The sequence below is a fragment of the Pagrus major genome, chromosome 4 (assembly GCF_040436345.1).
Source record: "Pagrus major chromosome 4, Pma_NU_1.0".
NCBI classification, from domain to species: domain Eukaryota; kingdom Metazoa; phylum Chordata; class Actinopteri; order Spariformes; family Sparidae; genus Pagrus; species Pagrus major.
In genome coordinates this window covers 27,521,420-27,542,951 of record NC_133218.1, presented here as the reverse complement: position 1 = coordinate 27,542,951, position 21,532 = coordinate 27,521,420, and the positions used below count along the sequence as shown (strand labels likewise).

General features: G+C 42.8%; 1 protein-coding gene across 2 annotated transcripts in view; it reads left to right on the top strand.

Annotated features, from left to right (window-relative positions):
- elp4 (elongator acetyltransferase complex subunit 4) overlaps nucleotides 1-21,532 on the top strand; it is a 56,136-nt gene that overhangs the window by 15,481 nt on the left and 19,123 nt on the right. For both annotated transcript variants that reach the window (XM_073464460.1, XM_073464459.1), the window contains 3 exons: nucleotides 258-446; nucleotides 4,928-5,036; nucleotides 7,317-7,423. In XM_073464460.1, coding sequence (XP_073320561.1) covers nucleotides 258-446; nucleotides 4,928-5,036; nucleotides 7,317-7,423 — 405 coding nt within the window. The remainder of the gene's footprint in view (nucleotides 1-257; nucleotides 447-4,927; nucleotides 5,037-7,316; nucleotides 7,424-21,532) is intronic.

The window sequence follows — 21,532 nt, the reverse complement described above, 5'->3', positions numbered from 1 at the left end:
TCACGTTTGGGCACTGTGTTCCGATCGTCTGTGCTGGTGAGCAGACTGTCCAGTCGCTCTCTCCCAGAGTTTGGGAATACTACCCAAAACAGCACCTTTCCAAAATGACCTTAAAGCAGCAATCTGTTAATCTTTGGATGCACTTAAATCAAACTGTAATACCACATAATTGCATAATCAAGAATTACATATATACATGATTTGTCAGACATTTTTAATATTCCTGACTCCTTTCTCTTGCTTGTTCTTTCTTGTAGTCAAAGTCACGTAACATCCTGCGTATTGGGCTTCACTCTCTTGGCTCAGCTCTGTGGGGTGATGACCTGTGTTGCCATGACAAACCTAGAAGCAGCCGCGCCCTCACTACCTTTCTCTATGGACTGCGTGCTTTGCTAAGGTCATCGCTGTCCGTCGCAGTAGTTACTGTGCCTTCACATCTCATCCAGGTAAGGCAATGTTTGTCACATGAGAGCAACGCGAGGATCAGCATGCACTCACAAGACAACTTACCTGATTACATGACCTGATTTACAACCAATGTATCAGTTTTTTAATGCTTGTTTTAATTCGTTGACAACAGTTGTTTTCTTATTTGTGCGGTGCTGCAAGAACGCCATGATATTTCCAATCATAACTGCTTCATTCTCCTCTTTACCTCTTCGTCTCTGCTTCTCTGTTGTGTCCTTAACCACATATATTAGACAACCACCAGAGGGATAGATAGCGTGCAAAGCTTGACTGGAATTTCAAGATAATAGACAGGATTGTTTGTGCATGGGTTGATGTTTGGCCCATGTAGTTTTGCTTTGTCTTGTTCATTAATAGGGTACAAACAAAGTTTGAAGTCTTTTGTAGGCCTCTTGACCCAGTGGTTCAGTGTCACCCTGGTATGACTCAGGCCTGCGAGGGGCCTCTTCCTCCACGCATCGGTCCCCCCAACAGACCCAGTCGAGTGCACACTTCATTCAAAAGGCCTCTAAATCTACGTTTGTTTGTTTTGGCTTTTAATTACTTGAAGCTGTCCACAGTGAGAGTGTGTGCTTGTGTATGCATTTTTTTCTCTTTCACATATCTCTCCTTGTACTTGTGTGTGTCCCTGGCTGTGTTTTGGGGTTTGTATGTGTATATGTGTGTGTTTTGGGGGGGGGGTTAGGGTATAAGTCCGCGTGCATGTGTCTGTGTACAGTCTGGCCTCTCAGTGTGAACGTGGAGTCATCTGCTGAGGCATATGGCAAACCACAGCCCTCCCCCAGACAGTCGACCATAGGAGCACATTCGCAAGAAAAGCCATCTGAGACTTTTCTGCCAAAGTGTATTTTATCTCATCTTCACTTTAAAGACTCTACAGCTCACTACTTTCTATAAGTACTTGTTCACATGAGCACGGAAGCTGTATTATCTGTGATCCTTTACACAAAGATGTAGGTCGATGGTTAACTTTCAGAACAGCTGTGTTGTCACAACATGCTCTGGCTCCAAGCCTATATGCTCAGTGCTCAGCGGCCTTGGCCTAGTCAAAAAAGGTAGAGTGGCTAACTAGCAGATGTCAGCTGTGGTGGGAGCGGTCCCCCTGTCCCTCTCTGGCCTGGCCTCCAAACCCTTAATCTGTCCCCTCCCCCTTCTCCACCCTGGGGAGTGAAGTGAATGAGCGGGGGAAGAAGAGGAGAGGGGGGAAATTTTGGACTGAATCAGGTGTTTGGTGACTAAGCCAACATGGAGGTAATGAGAGGCTGTTAAGATGTGCATCAATGAAATGACCTTATGGTTAGTTTAGTCACTTGATGTTGTTGTCAAAAGAAATGATCAGCTGAGATCACCAAGGTGTGCAGGCTGCTCATTTTAAGAGTCGACATGTTAGCAGATCCTCTTTGCTGCCAGCGCCTTTGCTTAGATAATTAGCTTAGTTAACACAGTGTGGCCCTTGAAAGACCGTCTAGACTAGTAGCATTGGGCTAGCTGGCCGAGACTGCACTGGACTCTCTATCCATTATTGAGCAGCTTGGGAAGTTGAGCAACTCACTGAAAGCCTCCTCACAGAGGCCCAGTGCCACAGTCCATCTGAAACATTAATTAGGCTTGTCCTAGCTTGGTTCTCCTCCATCATACGATCTCCTGTTACCATGCACACCCCCGAAGTAAACACACACAAACACAAAATACACAGTCTTCCCTAAAACGCACCCATATACACCTCACCTGCTGTTCAGACTAAGTGGAGTCCTGACCTATGCAAATATTAAGACTCAGGCTTTGGATTGCAGAATTGTTTAGTACTGTGGTGGGGCTACAAATTCCCACTACAGGTTCTTTTTATTAACCGCATCAGCCCTCTACAGAAAATAATATTCAATTGACATTTTGCTTATTTTTATTCATTTGAATTCAGGGCTGCATCCCTCAATTATTTACATTAACGTATTTACATTATTATTTAATCTGCTAAATATTTTCTTGATTAACTGATCAATCGAAAAATTCTATGAAATATCATAAAGTTGTGAAAAGCTTCCTAGAGCCAAAAGTGATTAAAAGCTGACTAGCAGTCTCCAACCCAGGTCTACTTTATTTAATTTATTATCACATATGACAAAGAAAAGCAGCAAATCCTCTCATTTGTAAAGTAAATGTTTGTCATTGTTGCTTGGAAAAAAGGACTGAAATGCTTAATCAGTCATGAAATATTTATATATTTAAATAAAAATGAATAAAATGAAATAAACATTTTTTGATATGAAATTGTTGCTTTAAATTGCTGAAAACTAAAACCACGCTGACTTCATCAGTTTTTCCATCTCAGTATGTCTTTTAGTATTTTGAATTGTAAATCTTTATTTTTTTCAATATGCGTTTTTTAAATCAGAGCAAGGCACCGTATAATCATCATGGCAATTAACATCGTCATATCAGTTTAATTTTTTTAATGGAGAGGGCGACTGTAGCTTGATACAAGGGTAGACTGGTGGCTGGAGAGATGCGGGTTCACCTCTGGGGAACTGCCAAAGTGCCTTTGAGCAAGGCACCTAACCCCTAACCACTGTGGCTTCTGTACTGTGGCAGACCCATCGCTCTGACATCTCTCCACAGCAATTGCATGTGTATAGGTTCTGTGTGTGCTCAGACCTCTGTATGTGTGTAAAATTACTAACCCTAACTTTATTCATATTTATAGGCATGAGCACTTACTTTAATTATTTAGAGTAGCTCCACTTACCTCAAATTTTTAAGGTGTGGAGTTACCTCAGAATTAGAGAAAGAAATTTCTTCTTCCTTCAAAAATTCTTCTCTTGTTCTCGATATCCTCAGTGGTCATTTCTTATTATAATTATATGTTTTTCTGTTTTTTTTAATGCAAATATTAGCATTGACCTTTAACCCTAGGAGACAAAAGTCATCCCTGGCTCCTGAATATTTTGGGGTAGACTCTGCACGCACAGTGATTCACATTTTCAAACAAGCAAACACAAGTGCAGCACTGTAGGGCCCTACAGCTAAACAAAACCAATCAAGCCAATCGACTGTGATTAAACTGAGCTTCATCAGTAACTGGGTAGTCGAGGTAAAATACTGCAGGGTAAGATGAATACTGGCCTCTCCCTATGAGCTGTCATTCAGTGATAGTCAGGTGATGCTCAGGGTATTCAGGGGATTTACACCGAAGGAATCAGAGCTAATTGAGCCAGCACAGACTTTGGTTGCACTTTAAGTGACTCTTCTTTGAGCCCCTTATTAATTATAAATATGATTAAAAAAAAAAGATGTACAGTCGAGGTGAGCATCTCCCTGATCACCTCCTTAAATTCAAGGAGCTGTGGAGCACGTGGATGCCTGACTGACGTCATGCTGCCCTTCTGCCACCTTACTGAGCAGCTCTGTGTGGACACTTTGAATTCCTCTGACTTTGAAACTTCTGAGTCTTTGCCAAGGAGCCTCATCTTTGTTTTTAAGCAAGCACAGGAGAACCACAATGGCCTTGACAAAACTAGCGCAGATAAAGTTTTTAGCTCACCCTCTCCCTCACACGGACACTATTGGCCATACTGTACCATTAGTGTTTTGAATAATTTGTTGTAGCCAAACTCTTACACCGGCTTTAATTGCTGCATTAGAGTGACCTCAGATACCCTGTAAGTGCTAGTGGCCCTGACTTGTGGGATACGCATACTTTAAAAGTAGGACAAAAATGAAAAGGAAGAAGAAAGAGTGGGGAAAAGACATGAAGGCATGAAAACTGCATTAGGCGGTGGCAGCCAACACAGAGAGAAGGATGTGAATGATTCACGAGGCAAACGGATTAATAATGCAGGACTCCCTCTTTCCCTCCATCCCAGTGTCCCTTTTTCTCTCTCTCCCTCCCCTCCACTCCCTTTACCCTCTCCCTCCACCCTCTTGTGTATTTCTCCTTCATTCTTTTCTATCTACTGTATTCGCCCCTGATTTGTCCTCTTTGTTGTCAAGTCACTGACCTAACCAGTAGGGGGAGCTCTCCCCATCAAGCCTCTGCTGCTGTCTCCCACTTCCCCTCTATCCTCCCCTGCTGTGTGCAGGTTTCAGAGTGTGCACCAACTGTGAGCCTTTTCAAAAAACTGTTGTTTGATGAAGTAAAATAATTTCAGTGTGTTGCCCCTGACTCTTCCCAATGCCCCCGTTTGTAGATGTATGCCTGATGTTAGGTGTATGTCCACTCACCTGCCCCGACATCACCTGTAACCCCCATCAGTGCTCTTTCGCCTCTATACCTCATCACCCTCACCTAAGCCATGGGCAGAAATGACCTGGCCGCGGGAAATGATGACCTAATTTAATTGCAACACTGATGGCCCGTCAGGAGGCTTTTAATTACCTGCTCATGTTTCTCTCTCTCCCTCTCTCCCTCTCTCTCCCTCCCTCTCTCTCGCTCACTCACTCACTCACTCTCTCGGTCCTACAGGACAGAGCTCTAATGGGCAGCATAACCAGGCTATGTGACAATGCCATAGCCCTGGAATCATTCAAAGGCTCTGAGAGAGAGACCAACCCACTCTACAAAGATTACCATGGTAAGAACACACACACTCGCTTATCTTTCTGTCTCTTTCCCAACAAACACACACACATACACGCAGGCAGTGCATTAAGGCTGGGGCTGGGCTGTGGATGGAGGCAGGGCAGCCCCCTTGCAGGCCAGGCTGTCAGTGCACGTTAGTGTGCTGCTGCTCAATCAGACGTGCTCCTCAGTAGACAGGCCGGGGGGGATTCAGCTGCCACGCTGTACCCCCTCTCTCCCTCGCACCCTCACCCCCTCCATCCCTGCCTCCCCCACCCTCCAGCAGAGCCTCTCTCCCTCTCCCTCTCGCCTCGCCCCCTCTCCATCCCCAGTCCCATACCCCTGAGGCTCTGGAGCAGAGCAGACCAACACTGGGGAATCGATATTCTCACCATCACTCTCTCCTCCCCTCTGCCTCCATCTCTCTATCCCTCGCTCAATGTCTCCATGGCCAGCATGCTCTGCTAATAAATGGAGGGCAAGGCTTTCAGTAGGGGAAGAGGACACCGGTAAGGGACGGTCGGAGAGTAGAAGAAAGAGGAGGAGGAGGAGGGGGTTGCAACATAGTTTGTCTCTGCTCTCCTAGTCCTCGCCATCACTTTTCCTCTATGGTTTTACCTCTCCCTCTTTCTACCGTTTGCTTCCCTCTTTTCTATCACTCTATCACACTCTTCACGCATAAAGGTCAGTTTAAGCGAGTGGGGTATTTTTAGCCATGCCTCTCGAACTCTCCCACTCACTCTTGCGCTTTTCCTCTCATTTCTCCCTTTCCTCCCCCACCTCGGGTTAGACAGCTCTGGTTGTGACAGATGAAGGGATGAAGAGTAAAAACATTCAATGGCATATTTTGGTTTCATCCAACAGCATGTTTTATTTAGATAACACATCTCAGTGATCACATTCCTCTGCATTGAAAAGGCAGGTGTCATGTAAACCCGTTCAACATGTTAGTGTTGTAGTGCGTCACTTTTTAAAAATAATTTAGTTTTAGAAAAATGTTGTTTAGAATTTGCAATTAATATTATTTGAATTTCATGTTCAAGAATATATTATTTGCCCTCTGTTAAACCAGCAAGAGCAATTCTGGTCGGGTTATGAAATACATTTATGTGCATGATTGTTTTGATGTGTGTTCAAGAGTGCAAACGCATCTGGTACGAGTGTGAGAGTGCGTGCGGATTGCGCGTGCGTGCGTGTTTGCGGCAGCAGTTCAGGGCTGCTCAAAGCATGCTGGGAAGCCTGTCACTGCAAATCAGGCAAGGGGAAATCACCCAAGTGCACAGAGGAGAGAACCCACCATCCCCCACTTTCTCTGTCTGTCTCCCTTTCTCCATTACTCCCTCGATCTCTTCTTTTCTCTCTCACGCTTATTTATACCACCCCACTTCTACAGTACTTTTTACAGTTTTATGAAAACGTAACTTTGCGATTACAAGCAATGAGAAATGAAGACTTTCTCCAAACCTTATCCTTTGCAGGAATCCCTATCTTGTATGCTTGCTTTCTGTCCCTCATCACGCTAATGTGTCCTTTTAATTGGCACATTTCCTTTACAGTACACAAATGCTCTAGCCTGTGGGGAAGAAAGAAGAGAGTAAGAATGTTGATAGATATCTGATAGCAAGTAATGTGTTTGGTATCTTTGTCTCACACTAACAGTGATACATATTATTTCACTGCAATTCCACCATGTTTCTAGTTTCTGTCAGTGGAGTTTACCATTCATTTGCATAGCTGAGCACAGTTTACCTCAAATCAATCAAGGAAAAGTTTTAGTTTTAGTTAGATATTCAGAACGGAAAAACAGCTCCCTTCAGTCATCACAAAAGTTATTTGAATTTTACAAAAAATTGGATACTGTGTCATAATTTGAATTTTGTTTTTCATTGTTACTTAAATGGTAATTGCCTTATGTGTAAAACAGACAAAGACGTACATTTGCAGATGTATTTAACAAACAAATATCCATTCTTGAAGTCGGTGTGAGAAAACACTAAATGCACCCCTACAAGAAAGCAATTTTCCCTCTAAAAAGGTGTATTGAGTATAATAATTTAAACTGAATTCTTGGGGTAGTTAGTAATTGATCGTAAATCTTGGTCATGTAATTTAGACGGAGTAAAAAACACACTGAAGACCTGATCCTCTATAAATGTTACTCTTTTAACAAGAAATCACACTTGGTTGCTTTTTTTGTTGGCACATTTTAACACACAACAAGTACACTGTGGATAGGACTGGAATATCCTGCTTGTCCTTTTATTTTACAATCTGCTCTCACTGTCCTTAACAGGCCTCCTGTATGTACGTCAAGTCCCTCACCTGAACTGTCTGGCGAGTAAACTCCCTGACCACAAGGACCTGGCCTTCAAGCTGAAAAGAAAACAGTTCACTATTGAGGTACGTTGTCAAGGTTACTCAGCATACCCAGGGTGTCTTCATAAACAAAACATAGTGTTCAGTGGTTCTTCCACCCACGTGTCTCTATTTTTAATGCCGACTCTCAGTTAGAATTTTTTGTTTTATTTTGTTGCCCCAATTTTATTCCTCTAATGTGTTTTTTATAACTTGCCATGTAACCATTAACCTAAAACAAGAGCTGAATTTAGATACAAAGTAATTATTTATGAAGAAAGCCATTACATTTGTTACCATTCATCACGTTCATAGCAGTGTCGAAATTAAGTGTCGATGATAAAAGCCCCTCATGCAAGTTCTGCCAGCCTGTGTTTACTGTTGTCTGTTATCGGGTGTCAAAATCAAAGGTGAAGCTATTGATTATACACTGTAACTGCCACACCTGCTCCAGTGTAAGAGGCAAGAGGCAACAGAGTCAGAAAAATGTCTATATATCTTCATGAATATGCAATGAAAGAAATGGTGGCAGTTAGGTTCTTACATTTTGATATGCTAAAGAAGTATGAATTAATCACCAGTCATGATATTGCTGCATGGGCATGTCCCCAGCGATCCATGGTGGACCACAACAAACAGGGTTGCATGATGAAAACCCTTTTAAGCCACCATAGCTCTCAAGGGAACAAGATATGTACAGATATGTACAGGAGGTGCTGCTTACTTTGTCTAGCAAGTCGCTGTTTTTTCACTCCCCAGCAGGCAACAGCAGTGACCTGTTATGATAAAGGAGGAGTAGACAGCAGCAATTCCTTAATCCAAAGTCATACTATACGCATCCATGTGTCCGCTAGAGTCCATTTTGGTCCAAATGTTATCCTCCCATGTTGAGGAGGGCCCACTTAGACTCTTATGTGGACGTCCAAGCAAACACTAAAACTTGGGACCACGTTGACTGTATGCATAGCTATCGCTAGGGCTCGACAAATACACGTTTTCAGGGCCAATTCTGATATTAGAAAATTCCAATATTGATATATCAGCCGACACACATATGCATGCATCTCACAAACACCCGGGTGGACACACTAATTTTCGCCTTTTCCAGGCACATGTTGGAGTTAAGGACGCTGGCTTGTAAATACTTTTCCATTCATCTCTTTTCAAGCGGCACTTGAACATCGTTCAGTCTGCGTTGAGTTTGAAAGCAAAACTGAAGTAAAAGATATCAAAAAAGTAACCACTGGACCGATCAGTACCCAAGTCCGGCAAGTTGGCAGCTGCATGGTCGATACCAGGCTTGTGCAAATCAAAACAGAGATGAGAAATGAGCAAGATGTCTCACTCCTTGGCTGATTCCATCATCAGCTCCAAAATAAACAATGTGTCTACTTTAGAATGTTATTGATTAAGACTTTTTAAAAAAGTTTTTGTAGGTATATGATCTGCTGCTTTCTACTGTTCTCTGTTTTTCCAGCACATTTGTGATGAAGAACCCTATACACAAGAAAAAAAAACAGGAAGTAAAGGAGTCGATCTGAAACCTGCTTTAAAAAAACCTGCATATACACACTAATTTTAGTCTAAAAACGATGAAGTCTGATATCCAAAGGACCTCAGACTCATTGGAGTGAGGTCTGAGGGCAGAAATAAATTAATTCTTTTCATTGCGCATCATAGCTGGAAAACATTTGATTAGCTTTACCATTTTGGTCCTATAGAGAGTATATAGGGCATATATGCAGCATAGGATTGTATGGGCTTTCCTCTTTCATTTTGATTTATGATTTCTCGTCCCCTTTCTCTTTCTCTTCCTGTCAATGAAGCATCCATTTTGCATGTGTCACATCATCACTCTCACTCAGAGCAATCAATCTGTCACTGAACTACCACTCTAGACACAAATTAAGGGGCCCTCCTCTTAGCTCAGGCTCATGATTGGTCCTCATTACATTATCATTACCTTATCACACCCTCTGGTCCCTGGCTCTTAGTGAGTCCTATTGTCTCAGGCAGGAGGTGAGGGGGAGGAGAGGAATGCCCCCCTCTCCACATCCTACAGTCAACCCCATCTCATTTTCTGCCAGCCCTCACCATCTTTCTAACCCTTTCTCCTGTCTGCATTGGCCCGCTCCCTCCTCCTTTCTCTGACCCCCTGAATAGGCCACTCCAGTATAGATTTATAAGGTCTGTAAAAGTCAAGGTGGTTATCCTCAGTGGTCTTTTAATTAGGCCTCTGTATTGGGCAGGCCAGGGGGCCGAGGCCTAGACCATCCCTGTAGCTCTGTGGGGCCTGGCCACTATGCCATATATCCCAGTAGCACATTGTAAAGTTCGAGCATTGTCTGCCTTCCTTGTTTAAGGAGCTTTATTGGAGTTTTTTGTTGAATGGTAACCATACTCGTGTATTGCCCTTATACACATCAGAGTGATATCCACATAAATCTTCTCAAAATTCTAAAATGACTGTGATGGCTGACATAAGAGAGCACATAATATGAAATGTCAATCACAATCTTTGGCCATTACACGTTGCTATGTGTCAGGGAATTTCCCAGAGAACATTGTATCATATCACCAGTCATGCAGTAAATCAATCAAAACAGGGATTAGTCATTGTTGTACACTATTATGTTCCCATGTTGTGTTCTCTGGCATCATGATTGGCTGTCATTAATATGTACATCACCTTAGATGGAGATGTCACAAAAGTATGAGTGCACGTTGGCTCTGCGTCTCTCATTGCAGGGGCATTAGTTTGTATCAGTATACCCGTGTATAAGTCTGCATGCAGGACTGCAGCTGCGCTCTCGACTACGTGGCTCATCGTATACTGTGTTTGACCTGTTGGTCAACTGCCTCGGTGGGCCACTGATTGACACATGAGATGATGATTGGATTCTCAGCCCAGTGTCTGAAGTGTGACAGCTCACACCATCCCTGCTAATCACCTCATTTACTCAAGCTACAGGACTCCTCTGCCCGGGGCCACATATTACAACATTCTCTTGCTGAGTTTTTTTGCACTGTCCTCGCAGTCTTTCTTCTCCCACACGTCCATTGTGGTAGTGAGAGACCTCCTCTCCTGCTGCTTTCAACTTTTGACTCCTTTTCTATAATTTAAATGCAGAAAATCCAGCCTTGCTCTGTGTTATCATCTCTTTGCATTCATTTGTAATATGATGGTGGTGACTGACAAGTGATTGACAGCACTAGCTTCTCACCTATTGGGTCAGGCAGCTACATGTCACCCCAACTGTGCATGGAGTCATGCTGGTAACTAATTTCTTAACTGCTGTGTGACTCATGCTTCTATCACCGAGCTCCTCAGGAACGCGGAAAAGTGTTTGTTTGCCAACACAAAGAGTTTTGTTTTGTCAATGATGACATTCTTCTTTTATTCAGTCATTTGTAATAATTTATTTGTCTTTATTACATTTATTCTTAACCCCACGCTCAGTACAGTCACTCAGGTTCTGTTGGTTCCGTGATAAGGTTACCACAGTAACAGTTGACGTTTACAAGAGTTCAAGCTGCGGCTGATGAGCAGTTATTAGCCATGACGCCTGCAGCCAGAATTAACCCATGGCCCTGTCTGAGCAGGTAGGGGAGTGTTAGGTGTTTAGACAAGATTAACACATACTCATAGACACATACACAAACATTGCTGACTCCCACACATAGAGATATTGACATTCACGCAGCGGCACAAGCACATGCTTATTGAGAAAACACACGCATGCATACATGTGTCACGCTATGTGTGTGAGAACTTTCTCACTCAGTCATATTAAGCTGACACAGGCTTCTGTCACTAGTTTCACAATGCAAGATGCTTTGAGGATGAAGCTCTGAAGAATGCAGATGGCACGCAATTACATTCTCCTTACCTTTGGTTGACCCTTTAAACTGACAGGCAATGTGCCTGTGGGGAACTGGGGTGCCAGCAGCAGGTCACGGGGTCAGATACAGTATAAGACGGGGATTTGTGTCAAATTAGTCATCTCTTGGAGAGGCTATTTGGAGGTGTCTGTTGCACTGATGAGCTCTGTTGCTTGGATGGCTGTGTTGTCTGTAGACATGCTTAAAGGAAATGTGTGTAGTGTTGAGAACTTTCAGTTTTATTTAAATGATTTTCTTTTGTTTTTTGTGTCATTTAACTCAATGGAGAGTGTCAGTGATAAGTGATGTAGATCCTGGGCCAGGTTCAAAGGAGTTATTGTTATTCACAGTTTCTGACTTGTAAATACAATTCACACCAACATCCAAGCCAGAATTACAAATGGAGAAACAGCAAATTTTCTGAAAGCTTCTATATATCAGGCTTCATGCTGAATAAAGGCGAGTTCAAACCGACTTTACACTTGCATGAAAAAATGCAGCCCCCTCATTTATCTCTGTCATCGCAGTGGGGGTACCAAACGCAAAGGGCTCTGCAAAAATCACGGGGTCATCCAGAAAAAAAAAAGGCTCAATGCAGTGCAGCAGGCAGCCAAACAAACGTATGTGAGCACATGTTCCTTGTAGATTACTTTGTAATATAAACACTGTTTACCTCACATTTGCCACAGTGAAAGACAAAGCAATTGCCACAGTGATATTGCTAAAGTGAGTTGCAAAAAACGGCCTGACATTGGATATGCCTTCAAACTCACAGGACTTTTACTCAAACTGGACTTCCTAGATTGTTTTTCATCCTCACCAGTGCAACCACTGGGCTGTTTTAACAGCCTGTTATCGGTTTGAATGACCACAAATAAGTGCCATTAAAAGGCTTTGCACTATATTTATTAAGCCTCACATGACCACCTCTGCAATCATACAAACATCTCAAGCTGTCCAATGACCTTCCATCCTACATCATAAGAATTTGGCACCAACCAGCTGAGTAATTTTTTAAGCTGATGTTACTGAATAGAAGACTTTAGGAGAAGAGGAAGGCGAACTGAAAGAGTCCGAGGGAGGTGTGTAGAGTAGGTTAATGTTTCTTGGCATGTCCTCAAAACGTCTTTAAGACAACGCCTGTGTCTGCCCCCTGTTGAAGCCTGTGGGTGCCGAGGGAAGGGTGTTAATGGACCTATGTGAGGAACAGAGCGAAGGCTTGGAGAGGAGGGGGGAGGCATAAGCGGAGAGAAGCAGTTAAGTGATTCTCAGGTCAGGTCTAATTAAAATGAGGGCTTTTCCTTAGAGGCACCAAACCGTCTTATTGAGAGAGAAATAAAAAGGGAGGGAAAGAAAGAATTGTGGAATGCAGAATGAGTTAGACAGAGAGCCGGTCCTCAGGGCTTGTTTGTGTATTTGTTTATATGTTTGTTTGTATTGCATGCCTGGTCGTATATCTGCATCCCCATGTCTTGAATAATGCTTGGTACTAAAGATCAGAGAATGGCCAATGTTGAAAAGAACTCATATGGAGAAAGAACTGAACTGGGTCATTTAATATTTACTTCCATTAGTGGATCACAACGACTTTTTGCAGACTGTGAGTAAACTAAATACATCAATAGGCTTATTGGGTGTCCTGAACCTATTATTGGCATAAAAAATCCTCACATTCTCCATACATCTGCCTGCGATTCCTACATCAGTCTTGGGAATCACGATCAGATGGGAATGGACCTTTTGGAATAATATTCCAATTGAATAATTTATACTTCCTCCCTTGGTGCACACCAGCCTCTGTCGCATTTTGGAATGAGGTGTGCTTATGGCCTGTGCGTGTATGACAAAGAGTGAGGGAGAGAGCCCGGTGCAGGCCAGTCTGTGGCACGCGATCGGACCCCACAGCTGAACAATATTCACAACATACATCAGATTTGCATCTATTATTTATCAGGGATTTTATCTATTCCGCAAATGTGCATGTGTGTTTGAAAAGGCCCAGCTTGTAAGGTCTCTATGCTGAGTCTTGGGTGTGTGGGGAGATCTGTCTGCAAATGTGTGCATGTTTTTTGGTTTGTTTGTTGACTACTTAAAGGTATGGAAGCCGATTCTGGAGAAATATGGTTGATTGTTGAGTCTCATTCCCAGGTCCAACACGATATTCCAACGCTTTGGGGTTAGAATTTCAGGCCGAATGCCAACCCAAAGCATTGATATTTGACGATCTGGAAATGCGACTCAACAATCAACTATCTTTCTCCAGAACCGCCTTCCCTACCTTTAAATGCTGATCTTTGTTAAATGTATTGATTGAGAAAACAAAACCCACGTCACTAATAAATGCTAAATGCATCAAATATTGTCTTGAAGTGCAAATTTGGCTCTCTACAGTAGCTTGGTGATCTGATGTGAAGTCGAGGCGTGGAGGGTGAGCTTGTTCTGACAAGGTCAAGGTTCAGAAATCATTAAGGACACTGGCTAAAACAGTCCCCAGTGAGTTTTTTGTATTGTCAAATGCCTAGGGGAAAAAAGTAGCAGCAGTTGTGTTTGCTGTAGCCGGGTCAAAGCTCAGTAAGAGAATATCTGGGACTTTGCCAAATGTGCTGCCCTCTATACTATATCAACACAATGCCGAAACGTTTCTTGCAAACAGGCAGTATTAAAGGAAAACAAAACAGGGCATATGTGCTCCTCCTGCCAGACTGAGTAAGAGTGTGGGCTGCCTGAACCCGCCCTGGAAGTGAAGCTGTTTCATCAGTGAGCAGTGAACCCTTAACATAGTCCATGCACCACTCAGCCCCCATCAGACTAGACTGGCCACATTGGACTCAGACCTGATTAAAGTAGCCCTAGTTGTCTTCAGCTCCCATTAGAGGGAAAGAGGGAAAAGAGGCTGTAGCTTACATGCCACCCTACATCCATGGGGTCTTGTGGTACTATAGGGTATGTGTGTTCAGAAAGGGTTACCATTAGCATAATGGTAGTGACTGGGGAACCATAGCCCCCCTGGTGCTGATAAACTGGGTCTTCACTGTATCCTTAGCTTCTGATTTATTTTATTGTTATCTCTAAGGCTTTAGACAATAGTGTCTGCATTTGCCTAAGGTCCATGCACTTTAGCACGAGTCTTAAAAACTGTTTGCAAGATTCATAAAAGGGTTCACTGTGAATCCTGTGTAATAACTCTATTGTTTTTCCTCACAGTCAACCATAATTCACCAGTTTCTTTTGATCCTTGTTTTTGCAAACTTAGGTGGACTTGGTTGTAAATAGAAACTAATTCTCAGGAGAGCGCATACCTCCATCAAGGCCCAACAGTCCCCTTTTGTACTCATTCATAGATACCAGCCACCCAAATACGACTGATTTTTTTCATCAAGATCCATGCATTACTATCCAAGACATTAATGAAAATACCCTATCTTGCAATGTTAAAGACGGTGAGAAACAAAAACCTGGAATTGTCCCTTTTTCCAGATCCACACCAAAAGTAAATGGGGTCTATTCAGGGCCTAGACCCATCCTCCATCCAAGTTTCTTAGAAAAGTTTTTGTGTGATTCTGCTGACAAAGCAACCAACCAACCAATGGTCAAGGCTAAAAACATTACCTCCTAGGCAGTGGTAATTAGTCATTCTGCAAATTCGACTGCACGAAATAGAACATCTGCATTGTTTTTAAAAAATCTACATGTTGGTATTTGAAAGTCAGAACATTCAAGTGCTCAAGATTCCAGATATTCTGCACTCTAAACAGTGTCCGTTCTAAAACTGCACCAACACAAAGTTTACATTGTTATTGAGACTTGACTAAATAGTGTCAAAAGGCAGAGGTTGTCCTCTTTTGCCTGATGTGATTCTAAACCAGATTTAATTCCAAACCAGCCAAATTGAAACCGTCCCCTCGCTGCTGTTGGTCCACGGAGAAAGTTAAAATTGCCACCATGGGCACAAACAGCTTCATGGTCGGAGTGGTTCAAAGGTGGAATGTTGATCCGGAGCAGGAGCATCAAACTCAGGAAGGCTCTCTGCTGGGTCCTAAAAATAACTTTCCCACACTCTCACCGCTCAGTGTCCTGGGGGGGTCAGGAGGAGGAGTGTGTGTATGTATTTTCTCTGTGTCTGCTCAGTGTTTATGTATGTTGTGCTGCTTGTATTGTGGATACATTTGAAAACACCGATAATTTGACCAATTTTCACATTGTTTACTCAACATTTGTTTTCTAAAACAGTTAGGAGGGTAAAACTCAATTCCCAAGTGTCTGCGACTTTCTGGGATCACTTTTTATTGACAAATCATTTTTGTGTCGTATTAAATAGTTAATTACTCAAAGGGCTATTACTAATGGTTCTTCCATGGCTGCTGCATTATGACCCTTGATAAAACTTTTATTTATTCAGTGCAATCAGCTGTGGTCAAAAACCATCAACAACACTTCAGTATGTAATTGGCTATACTGGCAACTTAAAGTTGGCTCCTTAACATTATTGCTCTATAAATGTGCTCAAACTTGTCTGTGTGTTTTTTTCTGCCCTCACTTTACAGTAACTCGAGACTAAAGCTTTGTTCAGACTGCAGGAAAATCAGATTTGTCTCGCAAATCAGATCTTTAAGACTGGCTGTCCACACTATTATTTGAAAGTGATTGGATCTGATTTTTTGGTTCAGACATCGCCAACCTATTTGCATGGTTTGCTGTGGTAATGACATAGCCATGAATAACTACGTACACCCATGGAATCATGACAAATTGGGATCCATGATTTTGCCTGTCAAACAATCAAGCTCTCATTTTCTAATCTCAATTTATTTCAGCTTGACGGTCCATGGACTATCGTTTATTGTGTTGTCTCCCATACCGCTGTGCCAGTAGCAGCATGGATTCTGCTCAGCGTCTCTGATGATTCTGTGACTCTAGATTTGTTGTAAGAGAATCGCGTTGCCACCTCCCAATGTGGTTTGGATCTGGTTTGCAAAAATCACATTTCATGTGGTTTTTTGCCATCTGGAATCAACCTGGATATGCCAAGAAATGGTATAAATGGCACAAAAGTAGTACTATCTTTGTCTGTCCACATAAAGAGACATTTTTATTGTTAAGAGTCCATCTTTTCTGGACCAGTCACAACAGAATTTGTGTGCTTACTTCATTCATCTGTTTGCATCACAAAAAAGTAGGCTTAGAGATGCCAGATTAGTTGGACACTTAGCCTTTTACGAAATGCTTCTGTCAGCTATCCCTCAATAAGTCTTTGCTTGGCGAAAACAAACTGGGTCTCTTGATCCTCCTTCTTTCTCTTTATCTCCAAGCACACCATAAAGGCATTTGTTTCAGCTAATCATGGGAGCTACTTAACCCCTGCTACTGTGAATATGGTTGTATTTAAAAAGGATTCACCCAATAGTCAACACTGAGTTATTTAAAGTGGTGTTGGCCATTGAGAGAAGTTGGCCGTCCGCTGAATGTAGCGGCGCTCATGAATTTTATGAGGGCAAGTGTCGCTGTCCTTCAGAGTTCACAGGTGGCTATTGAAAGGCCTGGCCAGAAGATGGAGGATAGTTAGGACACACATAGAGCCCTGAATAGACTTTAATTACACTCAGCAGATGAGTCAGAAGGCCATTCGAAGGACAAGCCTCACTTCAAAAGGCAAGTTAGAGGGCAAGGTGATGGCACCCTGTCAAAAATGTTGCGACCCCATCCATGAATTAGGGTGCATGCGTGAGTCAGTGGTCTTGTGTTTATGCAGCAAAAATAGAACAATTTTCTGTGTGCATTCGCATTTTGTGTGTGTGCGCTACCTAACACACACACACACACACGTGAATGTGTGAAGGTGGGGGGAGGCACTGGGTGGGAGAATACTCCAGTGTGTGGCTTAACCAAACTTTCCTTTTGTCCCCAACAATGATGAGTGATGATGAGTGACAGGGGTGTTAGGAGTGGGATCTGGGGAACAGAATGCGCCTAAGCAGTGCTCACCCAAACTCACACAAAAGGCAGCAAAAGGTCAAATCTGAGGCAAGCGTCTTATCCACTGGCATATAATATTGCAGCATGTTATGCGTCACATAATTAGCTAAAAACATTTCATGCCTCTTAACTGTGCTCGGGCTGACATGCCGGTATTATTTATTTAATGCCGTTTCACTGACACCATGGACGTGATTTTAAAAATGACTTTGAAATCTTTTTTGAAGTATACAAATTCTGGCAGTTATTGATTATCAAAAGCGTTTCTTCTGGGAGACTCATCCCACTGAGCCCCTGAAATGCCTCTCGCCTTTTCTTTGCCCTCATTTTAACCTTGAGACGCTCTCTCTCTCTCTCTCTTCCTCTGTCTCTCAACACTTCCTTTTATTAATCCAACCCAAATGCATATCAGTGTATCCCCTCACTCTGAAGCAAGTAAGAAAACATGCACAGTTGTCCTTTTGTTACGCAAAATCCATACATTCTGCTTACACAGCCCAACTCAACACACAGACACCCCTCCCTTTACCCCCGCACACACATTATGCCCCACCGCTAGCCAGGGATGAGGAGGACTTGCGTGCAAGTGTTTCCCAGGAGGCAGTTGTAGACTGAGGGTTCTGAGGCCCGGGGATGGCTCTAGATGGCGGTTAGCGAGGAACCAGTATTTTTTTTTTTTTTTTTTGCCTGCTCTCCTCCTACCCCTCCCCCTTTCTGAGCTCAGGCAGTGATCGTAATGGGGGGTGACAGCTCACCTCTCCCTAGCGTGCCTACGGTCCTCGGAGCGTTAGACCCCCCCGCGTAACCCCACCGCCAACCTCCCCCCCAAGTCCCGGAAGGCCACAAAGGTTACTCCATATGTTAGTCTGAGGATTCTTATGAATCTTTTTTTTTTTTTTCCTCAGACAAGTATATTTCATGTCAAGTCTAGAATAATTTGTATGAATCAAATCAAATCAAATCAGGTATCTTTGAGCATGATCCCCCTCATCATAAATATATTTGCCCTGTGTGGAGTCTCTTTCATTGTTTTATTTATTTATTTATTTATTTTGCTCTGTCATCCTCTACCTCTTGTTCTTCTATTTGAGTTGCGAATCAGTGGTGTGAAAAGATCCAGGGCCTGGAGTTCCACATCTATTAAAGGCTTCATGTTTGGAGAGGGAAGTGATCTGATGGCCCGATGTTGTACGCTCACTTAGACAGACTGTTTGTATGGGGACGTCATGTGTGCTTGCTTCATCACCCACTCTGAATGCGAGTGTGTGCATGCATGTGTGTGTGTGTGTGTGTATCTGTGTGCATGTGTGAGCATGCATTTTAATCCTGGTAGTGTATCCTTAAATGCCTTTGGAATAAGTCTCCTAAACATTGTTTTATTACTTAATTTGAGAAAAAGCAAAACAACCATACACCTCAGCTTAATTGCTGAGTTCAAAAAGTTTGAAGAGCTTCTGTTTTGTTTGTTCACTCAAAGGTGTGATGGGAATATTTTATGTCTCTGTTGCAAAGTTTAAAGAAAAGCAACTTCATTTGCTCATATCAGAAATAACCTGCTTACCTCAGCAAGAGGAAAGATCCCACTGAACGTCCCTCTCTAGATGAATCTCATAGGACATGAAAGTTAACAACTTCCTTTGATGCACATCCTTAAAAACACTCTGACATTCAGCAGTCATCGTTTGAGCTTTATGCATCAGCAGAAGTCTTGCAAGGGGACGGGAGATGTAATGCACAAAATTATAATTAAATCAGTACAGTGAATTTCTCGCACCCCTCAATATATATTCTTGGTGTTGTGTGTGTGTGTGTGTGTGTGTGTGTGTGTGTGTGTGTGTGTGTGTGTGTGTGTGTGTGTGTGTGTGTGTGTGTGCGTGCGCGTGTGCGCGTGTGTGCGTAACTTTGAGTCTTTGCTAGAGTGTTAATGCGTGTGCAAGTCTTGGATAACCGGCAAGTGAAATTGTATAATGAGTAGTGTGTGCATTGAGTGAAGGGGTTTGCGTGCTTAGATGGGCGAGGAATAGCGCACAAAAGCATGTGTAGTGGTGAATATTAGAGTAGGCAGAGTGTTAGCAAGGTCACTCTGTGTACAGAAGGAAGTGCTTTCCCATTTCAAACTCACTCGCGCTCCCTCTCACTCTTTCTTTTGTCAGAGGCTCCCTGCCTCTTCTCCTCTTTTTTTAATCATAGTGAGCTTTTTAAGAGTGATGTTCTCCCTACATTTAGGGCCCTTATCCCAACTGAACAGCCTTCACATTCACCCTTTTCACCTCATTTGCTGCCAGTCACAAATTTATAAGCTGGTGCCTTTTTTAAGATGTTGTAATCAGGGTGAACTAAAGCAGGGGGAAGCTAAATTCAACCTCATTTGGAGGTTTAGCAAAAAAATAAAATAAAAAAAAGATAGGCCATCTCATTTGGATGGTCGGACAGAAGTGCAAAGACACAGCAGCGCTGCTGTGGGAATCAATCTGTGATGTTAGAATATGCAAGATAAGTGCCAAAGTGGGTGTGTGCAGCTTCCCGGCATCCTCTCCAAACACCCTGCAGGCTAAAGTGGAATCCCAGACCCGCCCCACATATCACCCCATTTTGCACATTCCCTGGTCAATATTTTTGCGTGTTCTTGCAAAACTTTGCAGCTCTTTCATTTAAAGGTCCACTGTGTAAGATTTAGGGGGATGCATTGGCAGAAATGGAATATAATATTCATAATTCTGTTTTCTTTCGTGTATAATCGCCTGAAGGAAGAATCGTTGTGCTTTGGTTACCTTAGAATGAGCTTTTAGGCTAGGCTGAATCCTCTTCTGACATGTTCACTGTCATCACATCAAGTCTGTGAGGGCTTGAGACTGCAAGGCTCTGTATTATGATGTGGTTGACTATTATTTCTAGAGCACACAATTCAATGTATTAATAATGTTTTAAACATTCATAGCAAGTTCTACTTCTCGTCCGTATTGCAATGACTTGTGGGTAGTGAAATCAGTGAAGTCCGTTTGAGGGCCCTTGTGGACCGGATTAATTGTGGGTTCAGCACCTGCATACTTCCTGCGAACACGCCCACAAAGTCTGCACGTCTGCAAGTGTGGTAAAGTCCGGACATTTGGATGCATCCAGTAGCCCAGAGCAGACAAAGCAAACACTGGCTTTAGAGTGGGCCTTTCACGTTATTTGCAGCCAACGAAGGGGAGGGTGAGTGAGGGGTATTCAGTTGGTTGCAATCTGCAATCTCGCCACTAGAAACCACTTAATCCTACACACTGGACCTTTAGATAATCGTCCTTTTGTACCTGTTTTTATAGTATTTTTCATGTGTTATTGTAATTTTAATATTTTATGCTCCTTGACTTTTCACATACTTTTTATTGTTATGGACCAATTTACCAAGGCAGATTCCTTGTATGTGAAAACCTACTTGGAAATGAACCAGATTCTGGTTCTGATTTTGATTCTGATGTGGTCCTTGGGGACACATTCAGTGCCTACTCTGGTAACGAAACATTTTTCAGCGGCTTTTTTTGTTAGCCAAAGGAGCTTTCTATCTTTTCTCAATGTGGTGACCAAGTGCATCACCACGTCTGGCCTTAATGGCAGCCTACATATCAGAGAGGAGGCACTGGCCTGGTGTAATCTGACTTGTCTTAATTACAGGCAGTATCCAGTAATAGGCTGCTTCCATAGATATCAGCCATTAGAGCAGTGTCTCTGACGGGAGAGGCTTGATTGGCTATGAGGTAGGTGATAAAGAAGCCATGCCTCATTTACCTCCAATTTTTTGTTCACACATCCCTGTATTAAAGTCAAGCGTGAAGATGGCAAAGGACTGTGTTAAACTGATTTATGTGCTCTCCTATGTGGTGGTAGCTAATCTGCTCCTCCTGATTGCATTGTCAGCAATCAGTGCTCTGCTCTACAAGTAAATGATTTCACTGGATGGAAGTTGTTTCAGCAAAGTTTCTGTGCTGAAGTTTTCATTAAACGCTGCCTTTTCTGGACTAATTAAAAATTGATATCAGTCAGGGATTCCGTTTCTGTTGTGGGTGTATAAAAGGACCCGGCCCAGGCCTGAGGCTCATCTGATTTCACTTCCAAAACCTCAAACCAGCAGCTCTTGTCTGCTAATTGAACTAAACCACAACAAGCGTCCTCAAATACACTTTACAAACTTGAACAAGAAGCTCTTCTTTCAGCAGACTTTTAACTGGCTCCGCTCAACTATCTGCACTCGTCTGCCTTTCTTCTCTCCCCACGAGGTGACAAACGCCTTCTGACCAACTCATTGTGTGCTGCACTTGA